The 12,010-nt window shown below is 45.1% G+C and overlaps 1 protein-coding gene across 1 annotated transcript; it reads right to left on the bottom strand.

Moving 5' to 3' along the window:
- Window positions 1-842: 842 nt before the first annotated feature.
- On the bottom strand, window positions 843-9,706 carry LOC121837059 (interferon alpha-inducible protein 27-like protein 2). The gene is made up of 2 exons (XM_042292514.1): window positions 9,662-9,706; window positions 843-1,142 (listed from the first exon to the last, which is right to left on the bottom strand). The coding sequence occupies exons 1-2, from the start codon at window positions 9,693-9,695 to the stop codon at window positions 907-909; spliced, it is 270 nt and encodes an 89-aa protein (XP_042148448.1). The 5' UTR covers window positions 9,696-9,706; the 3' UTR covers window positions 843-906.
- Between the last annotated feature and the right edge of the window lie 2,304 nt (window positions 9,707-12,010).

The following is a 12,010-nucleotide window of genomic DNA, read 5'->3' as shown; positions in this document are numbered from 1 at the left end:
CTCGGCATTCCCGTATTTTAGCGACGTGAAGCGCTTTTGCCGCGATCAAATTTAACCGCGCGAGCGGGAAAGCAGAAAGCAGACGACATAACAGACCTCATGTAATTTTTATTGGATCTGTTCTCCTTGGAAAAGTTTGCGTTCAGTGAAACGAAAAAAAAAGGGGCGAAACAGAAAACTTATGCGCGCTAACAAACGGTATTAATATTATTATTATTTCATTAGTTGCGGTCGCCTTTGATTACCCTGCCGTATCGCGCACCGGTAGCCACCGGGCCCCCAGGTAAGGAGTACAGTGTAGGCGCCCGTGCCTCCCGGTATTTTTTAATGTTTTGGAACATATGAACATATATTGAACGATGCCACAAGACGATCTTCGGTTGCGTTTTCATGGGTAAGTACCACGGTAAATACGCAGGCTGGGGCAACAATCTCTGACATAATTGTGTAGTGTACACGTATATTTAGCTACTTTAGCACTCTGCTTTATGCCATGAAATCGACAGAAAAAACCTCTGTAAATGACAATTATTTGTATATGTGATTGAGAAATGCTATAAACTATTTGTCAGGTTTGATTTCTTCTCAATATTTACTTATATAATCGAGCGCAGAGAGAAAATGCGTGCGCTTTTTTCCATAGAAATGCATTACCGGAAGTCAGTTTCAGACTGGTTGCACCTCTAGTTGAACCTCTAGCGTACATTATAATAACTCTATGGTCGGCAGTAACTACTAACCATACTTAAGCATTACTGTGGTTCGATCGTTTCGACTATAAGAGTCAGTCGTTTTAATCTAAAACGATCCCAAAGAAAAACAACGATAGAAAATAACCGCTCTAAGATTGAAAGCCAACTTTATCGACTCGGAGGAAACAATTTTAGAGTCGTCTTCGCTGCCGCTTTAAATGAGCCGTGCCGCTGCCGCTGCGGCCGCGCCAGTGACGAGCTTCACGGCGATGGGGATGCCGGCCGCTCCCCAGCTCTGGAGGGTGGCGAAGAGGCTGCCCTTCGCAATCACTCCGCCCAGGAAGGTGGACTGGGCCCAGGCAGCCGTCGAACCGGCCGCGACTCCAGCAGAGCCGAAGCCCAGTGCACCCACGATAGCAGGAGCCACCACGGTGGCGGCGGCGAAGCCAACTGGAACCGAGCAAAAAAAGTGGAAGTCGTTTACCACTCCCTGTAACGCCGCATTGGAGCGCAGCTCTTGAGGAGGAGGAGGGAAGGGTACTGAGGGCCACGTGTTCTCGGGGGGGGGGGGGTCACGTGACCCCCCCCCCCCGAGGGCACGTGACCTTGGTGGGGTCACCTGGGGGCAAACACGTGCCCCCTCAGAGGTCACGTGACCTCGGGGTGTCACGTGACTCCCCAGGTCACGTGACCAAAATTTTTCCGCTAGATTTAACGGGGAAATTTTTTCCGCTAGATTTAGCGGGGAAATTTTTCCGCTAGATTTAGCGGGGAAATTTTTTCCGCTAGATTTAGCGGGGAAATTTTTCCGCTAGATTTAGCGGGGAAATTTTTTCCGCTAGATTTAGCGGGGAAATTTTTCCGCTAGATTTAGCGGGGAAATTTTTTCCGATAGATTTAGCGGGGAAATTTTTTCTGCTAGATTTAGCGGGGAAAGTTTTCCGCTAGATTTAGCGGGGAAATTTTTTCCGCTAGATTTAGCGGGGAAATTTTTCCGCTAGATTTAGCGGGGAAATTTTTTCCGCTAGATTTAGCGGGGAAAGTTTTCCGCTAGATTTAGCAGGGAAATTTTTTCCGCTAGATTTAGCGGGGAAATTTACCCATAATGCACCGCGCGGTTACGCCGACGGCGACGCCGCTCAAGCCGGAAACGGGCGCCTAAGAGCTGCGCTCTAAAAACAACTGCCTCATTAATTGTCAAGGGGGGGGGGGGGTTGCACTGTTCTCAGCTCTAGTAGTTTACAAGATCTACGGAAGAGCGGCGTTCGAAAACAGTCATTTGTTGCCTGCACGCGAGCAAGTACGGTGGGATTGCGGTCCATCAGCGACAACGCCTCTACGGGCGACCAAGGACCAGTTTTCGAACGACACCCATTTTGGGCAAAATTTAGCGAATAGTTTATGCTTACTATAAAAGGACACACGCAATAGAATAACTTTCCACCGCAGGCGATCTGAATCCAACGTTCCACGGGTTCCGCTGCGTCCGCTCATACGGGCAAAAATTGGGAAAGAGGAGGAGAGAAGAGCGCGCGGGAACGCCAACAAGCCGAGCTCTGACTCGAATGATTAGTGGATACACGCAACGCTTGTTTGTCTCTACTCGCTGTTCGAACGCCGGCGTCCGGCGTTTAGCGTTCGAACAGCGAGTAGACACAAAGCAAACTAGCGTTGCGCGTACCCTCTAATCATTCCAGTCAGAGCTCGGCTTGCTTGCGTCCCCGCGCGCTTTAATTTCCTCCTCTCCCTCAATTTCTACACGTATAAGGCGGGTGATAGCCTAGCCCGCACCACAGAGCGGACGCGCCACGAAATGAAGCCAGCCGTTCTATGAAGTTTGTCAACGGACTTCGACCTAGTAACGTTGGACGGGACAAACTTTATAGAGCCACTCAGAAGGCTACGCTTTGAGCGTAGCTCCACTGGAACCACCTTGGTGCTCGAAATCATTATTTCCAAGTATCAAAATCTTTATCTGAAATCACGGGAAACGCTTTTCCGCCTATCAAAAAGGGTCGAGCAATCCGCGACAAAGCAAGTGTGTCTGTCTTTGTGTGTATGTTTATATAGCCTGAAGTTAGTCTACCTCAACTGGCGACTTGTCTCTCAGCTGCTCAACTGATGAACAATTTAGTCAGTGTATTAAAACCCAGTGAAAACAGTGAAACTTGCCTTTGAGAACACATCATTTTTTACGAAAGCGCAGCGCCGCTCGAAGAAAGCACAACTCGTCGAAAACAAGTTTCGCCCGTCTCGCGGCGTGACCCAAGCTTCCTTGGCACGCTGAAGTGCTGCGTCTCTGTGCCTAAGCACGAGTCTCTGTGCCTCCGCACCTCCTGAAACTTTGGGGAAAAGACCCGTGCTAATCAAGAAATGGAGGAGAAACAAAACCAGAAGAGCTCTAAAACTCAATATAGAGCAGATCACAGAGGAAGCCCAGGTCTACGCACAAGACCTTGCCACGAACAACTGGCTAGAAATGTGCGACAACTTCAACGGGAAACTGCGTACGGTACGAGTCTGGCTAATCTTCAGATCGCTGCTTGGACAAACCAAACCCCAAAACAGCCTGCGTAAACTTAAGATTGCCACCAACAAAACACAGCGAGAAATCGCCAATGAACTAAGAGACCTCCTGTACGTAGAACATCCAAAATACTCTCCTTTAACAGAGTACAAAAGGAAGGAAGCAAAAGAAGATGAGAACGAAGGAATCGGCTCTCTCTTTACAATGGGGGAACTAAGAACAGCGTTGTTCTCGTTCACGCGGAACACCCCATTAGGCAAGGATGAGATCACATATCACATCCTCAAGAACCTCCCAGACAACTACTTTCAGTAGCTTCTTGATCACATTAACGAAGCATAAGAGACAGGAAAAATACCACAAGCATGGAAAGAAGCTAAAGTCCTCCCCATACCCAAACCCGAAAAGCCACCAAACAAAATCGAAAACCTCAGGCCTCTCTCTCTCTTACATCCTGTATAGGCAAGCCAGCAGAAGAAAAAAAAAAGGCCCTGAAGAGGCTAGGATTGCACCTAAAACACGCAAATGCCCTCTATGACACAATGATATGATTTCGCAAACACGTGACAACGCAAGATTCCATGCTGATTGAAACAAGAAGTCTGTGAACCATCTAGCACGACCCAGATCAGAACAATCGTTGGCGTAGACATCAACAAGGCTTTTGACAGCGTCACACATCAAGATGTACTAGAAAAACTAGAAAATACCAAACCCGCGCACAGGATGCACACCACATCACGAGCTTCCTAACGAATCGGACATTTGAAATACAAATTGACGAATATTCGAGTCCGCCATTTCCACTTCACAGAGGCGTGTCACAAGGAGCAATACTATCACCGGCGCTCTTCAACCTGGCACTAAAAGACCTCCCAAAGAAACTCCAGAACATCCCAGACCTAAACTTAAATTTCTACGCGAACATCATCTTGTGGTGCACCGCTGGCTCCCCCGGGCACCAAGAGACAGCACTACAAGAGGGCATCGATGCAATTCAAGAATACACGAAAAACATAGGTCTCCAAAGCTCGCCGATCAACATGGAATACACAGTAGTCATCAAAGGCAGACAAAAAGAAGCTGGGCCAGTCAGAGAACAAATTCGCCTGAAACTTGGCGAACAGACCATCGTTCTAAAAGCATGCAACGTTCGACCGTCGAGCAACATTAAAAAATTGGCATTCATCCTTCAAGAAGAGGGTAAAGCAGTACAATCGATGGACAGATGCACCAAACAAATTAACCAAATCACAGACATCAAAAGCCGAATCACAGGAAAGAAACGCGGTATGAAGGAGCACGAAATCAGAAAGATATTTGAAACACTCGTTACATCACGCGCCATGTACGCAGTTCCCTAAATGACCCTTACAAAAACCCCGGAAGAAAAACAAAACACTCAACTACGCAAAGTAACGAGATTAGCGCCAGGTGGTTCCCCGCTTTACCTCAATTATGATGATAAACCAAATGGGTATATTTAACCAATTAGACGACAGGGTCGACATAGATCAGCTTTCCCTAAAACAACGTCTACAAACCTCCAATCAAGGAAGATCCTGGAATTCCTCAACTATCTAACACATAACCTGCCCTCAATATGCGAACTCCTTCCCTCATGGGACACCATACCCAAAATAATAGTGCAACCCATTCCCAAGAATATGATCCAAGAAGCACATCAAGAAAGGCGGACTGTAAGAGCACGGCAGACAGAATAATACGTATTATCGCTACCGAAAACAGAACGGGTATACTTTACTGATGCCTGCTTCGACAAACTTTGACAAACTCACCAGAAAGGGACATGCAGGAGTAGTTGGACCAGACCTGAAGCTGGCAACCAAATACAACAATGCCTCTTCTGCCAGGCAATAACAAACGCAATCACCCAGGCGATAACCCAGGCGATAACAAACGCAATCACCCAGAGCAAAAACACCAGCAATATTCACACCCTCAGGGACAGCCGAAATGCTCTCCAAAGATTCACTAAAAATGCGCGTTACCAGAACATATAAAAATCGTTCTACAGGAACGCATGAATCCTAACCCCACACTCCATGTCACCATCAGATGGGTGCCTGATCACCGAGGCATCGACGGAAATGAAAAGGCAAACGAGCTAGACTGAGTAAATAGTCAACCGGGCCCCTCAACTCCCTGGCCATCCACCTACTACGCCTAGAACACAGAAAAGAACTACACTCGGAAGGAACCGATCTACTCCAACAATTCAGAGATAAAACACCACTTAACCAAGGCCATCCAAAGACGCCACTAGAAAACAATCAGACACCATCAGGAGGGTACAGACAGGAACACTCCTCAAAGAGCACTACAAACATTACATAAACGGGTTACCATCCGAAGAAGCGTGCCTCCTGCAAATGCCCAGCAACGAAGGACACAAGACTACAATACCTCACTCGCTTACTCCAACCCTTTAGACCATCCACCGGGAAGGAGTGCATCGCCCCCCGGAGGGGCACAGAGCACACCGTATGGATCGCACTGACGGAACTTAGAAGCGAAGTCTGCGGCGAAGAGGACTGATTGACGATGCCTTGGACGAAAGGCTTTAAGCAATAGAGTTTAATTTCTCTCTCTATCTCTAAGAATTAATTCAGGATTTTTTTTTTTAGAGTAGGGCGCCCCAACGCTTTGGGTATGCGCAGAAGTTCTGCGCATACCCTGTGTGACTCCCCAACCTGCCTTCAGGGAGCCCAAAGCGTCGGGGCTCCCTACTTTAAAACCCTCTATCCTGTTGTATGTATACACCTTTAGACACGTTTGATGTAAAGCGCCTCTCTAATCTCTCTCTATCTCTCTCTCGATTTTATCTTTTGCTTTTTTTTAATTTTGTTGCAGCCAAAAGTGGCTTACAGCCAGCGCATCGCCTGCAGTGGTCAGCAAGATGTCCCCCCGCGTTAGCGCGCACAGAAAGATTATGTTCCCGTGCCCTATCGTTAAAACAGCGGCAAGTTTCCCCGATTTAAACTTTTCCACAGCTTAACGGTATCTCGTATACGACATTAGTGACACATTCAGTGTACTGCACTGCGAGCTTCTTAGAGCAGAGCGTTTTTTTCAGCCGTGTAAGCATCGGACAGATTTTCGAGAGCTTGCAAGGGGCCGAGAAAACAACGTTTACATCGTATCTGCTAGCTATTTTTTTAATGGTGTGGGCTAGAGCCACTAAATAAGCTGCGCTTAGAGTATCGGCACTCCGTTCCGCGACATTGTTGTGGGCGCCGCCATTTTGGCTCGTATGCAGAACAGACGCAACTGCCGATCATCATGATTCAAAAGTGCGACATCCTCAGCATTAGATTCGGTGTTAGGAAGGTCATGTAATATTTCTTTGCTCTGTCGCGAACGGTTTAAACATTTGTGGAGGGCAGAAAAACATTTCCTGTGATTTCAGATAAAGCTTCAGATAACTGGCAACCATGATTTTAAGACACAATATGGCCAAGTGTCGTTACTCTGAAGCGTAGCTTATTTAGTGGCACTAGTGAGGGCCTTTTTATGGCCAATATGAAATCACATGTACACGTCTTTTAACCTTTTTTTTTTTTTTTGGCTGCACCCTTGTAGGTTTGCTACTTTTGGCAAGAGCGGCCTGAAGACACGTTAAGGCTATACCTCTTTTTACCAGTTTGGAATGTGCACTTTTGTAAGAAACAAGGCTTTTCTTGGAACGCAGCTATACTTCCTACAAACATGGTCGTCGGAAGACATGATCACAAGGTCCAAAAAACGAATTCAGTTCAGCACGAGCATTTCTAATGTAAACTTAAGTCCACCTGACGCCTCCTTAAAAACGTCAAAAGGTCCTCGGAACAACCTCATCCAAACTCGAATCCGTGTCTAAAATTGAAAGATAATTGTCAACATATCTGAACACTGTACATGCAAATTAGGAAGGCATTCCGAAATGCGCCTGTCCGATGACGATAAAAATATATTACATAAACCAGGGGCAACCGACGAGCCAATAAAGACACCAGATTTCTGTACAAAGAAACGTTCAGTGTAACTGACGGCAGCGGACTGAAGGTAAAAGAGCACCAACTCTAAAAAATGGTCGCTACTAACGCCCGCAGAACTTTGAAAGTTGACCTCTCCTAACTCGTCTATTTTATCCCGAACAGCTCGGATCGAGCAGCCTGACGTGAGGCACAGAATAATGAAGATTCCTCAACATCTAAAAACAACGCCGAGAGGGCATTTTTATACTCCTCTCTAAACACTTTAATAACTTCATCCCAGCTTCGTACAAAAAAAGGGTCCTACAGAGCCAGTGTCTCCAGGTGGCGCTGTAGATAACGGCTAACTCTAAATTGCCAAGTGTTCTTCTCAGAAACAGTGACTCGGAAGGGACAATCAGGCTTGTGCGTTTTTCCTGTAAAAAAACACTTGCATTTCTAAAATTATGTTGCGTGTCTGTTTATGCAGCCTTGACGCCTCAACGAGTGACCGGTCTCTAAGCTGTAGATGAGAAATTTAGCGAGTGCAGTACAATCGCTAACCTGTGGTTTTTAACCTGCATCACGTAGTAGTGATTACACGAACGCGTGCCGGTACATCCAGATAGAAACGGGCGGTGGGTGGGGATTGAACCCAGGAAGTTCTGCAGCGCAAGCTTTCGCTCCCCGCTCCGAACTGAGACGCGTTAGCCCACCCGGCCATCGATTCACCATACTCCAAAAAATACAAAAGAAGTAACCTACAAGGCTACAGCCAGACAAATCAAGTTAAATCAGGTTCCATATTGGCATAAAGTGTCCTGCAACATTAAAAAGATGGCTAGCAGCTGCGATGTACTCTTCGTTTTCTCGGCCGCTTGCAAGGTCTCGAAAACCTGTCCGATGCTTACACGGCAGAAAAAAAAACGCTCTGCTGTAAGAAGCACGCAGTACAGTGCACTGAATGTGTCACCAATGTCGTATTCGAGATACCGTTAAGCTATAGAAAAATTTACATCGGGCAAATTGGTCGCTGTTTTAACGATAGGGCACGGGAGCATAATCTTTCTGTGCGCAACAACCCGGGGGAACATCTTGCTGACTACTGCAGGAGATGCGCTGACTGTAAGGCTCGTTTGGCTGCAATAAAATATTAAAAAAGCAAGACATAACACCGAGAGAGTTTATAGGGGCGTTTTACATCAAAAGGAGAGATGACAATTGCGGTAGCATGCCTTCTCTTTTTCTTCTCCAAAAAGAAGTAATTTTTCTAGATTAGCTGCCAGTGAGAGTGGTGATTGGTTATATTGCAGGTGTGGCAAAATATTTCGTGATGAGTGATATTTTTCCAATTAAATTAGTTGTGAGTTAGCGCCCGTCCTGTCGTTTTTGTGACATTATTGTCCTTGTTCTGTTTGCGCTTTTTAACCTTTTAAATAAGTCGTCTGGCTGCTCTCAACTACACTTCAACATTGATTTAAAATCCTAAATTGTACATAAATTAGGCATTCTAATTCAGCCAAGGCAAAAAAAAATTAATTTGTTGCCATTTTGAATTTTTCAAAACTATAGCGCATGGGAATGAACAAAACCGATTAATCGATTAATTACCCGATTAAGTCATGTCGTGTATTCTCAAAATAATCCGGATTTGAGCCTCCAGTAGCTTCTTTCGGTGGCCACCAACAATGAAGGACTACTTTTACTTTAAACTGCCGCGATAAAGCGAGCACTAACAATCTCGGTGGTGCAGAAAAACAATACAACACCTTGTTCGTGTTGTACCCAGAACTCAGCTTCCGTACCCACCACTACTGAAGCAGGCAAAAGAAAGGCACGAACAATGACGAGCGTAAGATGCCGTGCAATGAATTCTCGACGGTCACACGAGGAAAGATCAAATAGTTGGGTTACTTTCAGGAAAAGTTCCGTCACAAACAAAATTATTGACATCGGGTAGTTCCAAAGAAAAGATATAGCGAAGTATAATTGCTTTTTTTTCTAAAGTAATTAATTGCGCTGTGACATGTAGCAACAAAAATTGAGATTAAACAATTTCTGGAGCAAAATCCTGATAATCGCACTTAAAATACATTTTCGAAGTAATTCACCACGTAAGCAAACTGACGCCAAGCTTTTGTCGTATGCAATTAAGTGACAAGAGCCCGTGCATTTAATACTTTTTTAACACCAATATCGTTTAACGACCGTGTCTATTTTGTCAGCTTTTTGCTTTGGTCATGTCGCTCACATCTCCCTACCGAAGCGCAGATAATGGGATGAGGTATGAGTTAACTCTTGCCGGCAACTAATCCACTTTATTGGAAGCGAAGTTTCACCGCATCTGGCGGTCAAAACATAAAGCTGAACCCTGCTCCCTTCCTCAGTGCCATGCTATTTTATTAAACTGGGCATTTACGAGCGCTCAAACCACAATTTTTGATGATAATCAAAACAGGTCATGTTACCTGCGCCCAATACAATCGCAGAAGCTTCAAGCATCGTTGTAACCTGCAAATATAAAGAAACAATACATGCTCATTAGTTTACGTAGTTACGACCTACGAAACTAATAGTGTTTTGGGTGACATTTCTCCGAGGGAGAGCTGAGTTGATGCGCAAAAGCGGACAATATAAATTAGCGCTTTAGTAGACTTTGCTCTCTGCCATTTTTGTCCCACAGCGGTGATGTCGATAATCTAGGCAAGTTTCCGTGTTTCGTTTTATTTAAGCCTAAATGACAATACAAAAAAATATGTCTCTATATATTGGTTAACAAGTTTCAGGCTTCCTTTCATACTTTTAGTACAAAGCGTAGCCCGTACAAGTAAAAAACGTACCCCCCCCCCCCCCCAAAAAAAAAAAAAAGAGGACAAACAATAGTTTTTTGTTGTTTGTTTTTTTCACCGCGGAACTGCGCTACGCACCGCTGAACGTTCACTCAACACGAAAATTGTAGCTCAATGCGCTCGAACCAGATGTCAACGTGCAGGAAATCACTTTTTAGTATGTCACTAAAAAGTGATTTGCTGCACTTTTTAATAGGAAAGTGGTGGCCGCCAAATCCCACATGGTTCTTAACGGCTCCGCTACCAAGAGCGGGCCCCATCTCCCCATTAAAGTTCAATGAAGGTTGTATTTTTGTGGTAAGGTGTACGTTGGCCAGACGGGGAGGTGCATTAATGATAGGGTCAGAGAGCATGCGTTGGCGATCAGGCAGTCCCCGTCTGGCCACTTAGCGGTCCACTGTGACCGTTGCGATTGCGGGCCCAACTCTGAAAAGTGCTGCCCCATCTTTGGTGACACCTGTGTCATGGGCCGTTACAAAACAAAAACGGCAAGAGAAATTCACGAAGCCTTCCTGATTAGGTCCCACCACGACAATACTTGTATAAGCGCTCCCTCCTTGTCGTTGACTGATAAAGAATTCTACTATTTGAAGAACCAATGACGCTGGCATTTGAGGGGTGTGTGTTTTTAGACCATATCTTTAGTGTTCTGCCAAGTGTGCCTGCTTTTATATTTTTTTTTTAATTCTGTCATCCAAATAAACAAATCAGTTGAAAGTTACGCTGCGTCCTGTCTAGTTCTCCCTTCGTTTTTTGTCCCTGTTGTTTTGGCTTATTACACCATGATGCAAAGCCAACTAGCCCACCATCCTCATCCAATGTATTTTTTTACATGATTGTTGGAATGTACGGGATTTTGTTTTAGATTTGTGTGTCTTTCTAAGCGTATAATTCTTCTCTGGTAGTTTTTTTTACTGTAGTTTGCAATACATAGTGTGTATGATTTTATTTTCTGTATTTTATTTCCGCTTGCTGTTGACCGCTGTAAGGGCCCAAGGGCTTGCAAAGCAGTACACCATAGCCTTTCCCCCCCCCCTTTTTTTTGAGAGAGAGAGAGGGGATTATAATTGGTAAAAGAATAAATCTTTTAATATTTATATAAGAATATGATGCTATATTGGGCAACCACAGGCTATCGTTTTTCGAAGTTTCTGGAGGTTCAGTATGTTTTTGACCGTCTCGTAGTATATGAAACGGGATAGCCTGTCGCCTTTCTGGCCCCTGTATCCCCTAGTGTACTCATCGTGTGGATAGCGGGAAAGTCGAGATGCGAGCAATTTTCATACTGTGCGTGCCCGCGTCTCGACTTGCTGTTGGTTTACGAGGACAGGCGCCTCCTGGTTCACCTTTGCTTGGAAACTCGGGCTTCCAGGGAAACTTTTTTTGTTCTTCATTTTGTATCGAAACTATAGGCTGGCGTTCGTCACGCCACTGACCCCACCAGCGGCTTGAAGATATATGCTTCGAGCAGTATACAGCTCTCCAACGCACATCGCGGCCGGGTTCGTAGATTTTATTTCCGCAAAAGTAGCGCAGCCGCCCGGCGAACAGCGGCGGCATGAACGCCGAGGAAGACTGTATTTACGAGCACCCCGCTGTGCGCTATAGCCTAACAAAATTTAGGCTCGAAGTCGTTAGCGTACCGTGGCGCCGTAAAACGAAAACAAATTCGATATGTTCGATTGGCTTTCCACAAAGTAATGTAAATATATATATATATAGATATATATATATATATATATATATTGTTTTTTGCCTTCACGTAATTGCTGTTTCTATTCGTTTGATTTACTTCCAGCGTTGTAAAAGTTTTAAGACGTCAACGTCGTAAAAACTTCTTCTTTTTTAATTTGTGACGACACCGCGGTGGGAGAGACGTGCTCACTTTTTTCAGGGGCTCGTCCAACTTAAGATGTTCAATTCATAAATATGAGGCTTTCAAGTATAAAACTTGGAATTCAATATATC

Source organism: Ixodes scapularis, unplaced genomic scaffold, assembly GCF_016920785.2.
Source record: "Ixodes scapularis isolate PalLabHiFi unplaced genomic scaffold, ASM1692078v2 PGA_scaffold0__279_contigs__length_252992795, whole genome shotgun sequence".
In the NCBI taxonomy this organism is placed as follows: Eukaryota; Metazoa; Arthropoda; class Arachnida; order Ixodida; family Ixodidae; genus Ixodes; species Ixodes scapularis.
Note: the sequence above shows the minus strand (reverse complement) of the source record. Positions and strands in the feature narration are given on the sequence as shown.

What these genes read in the sequence shown, in the direction of transcription:
- LOC121837059 (XM_042292514.1), bottom strand. Translation starts at nt 9,695, where the DNA reads ATGCTTGAAGCTTCTGCGATTGTATTGGGCGCAG. An exon ending in TGCGATTGTATTGGGCGCAG is followed by an intron (nt 1,143 to 9,661) that starts GTAACATGACCT and finishes GCTCGGTTCCAG; the next exon opens with TTGGCTTCGCCGCCGCCACC.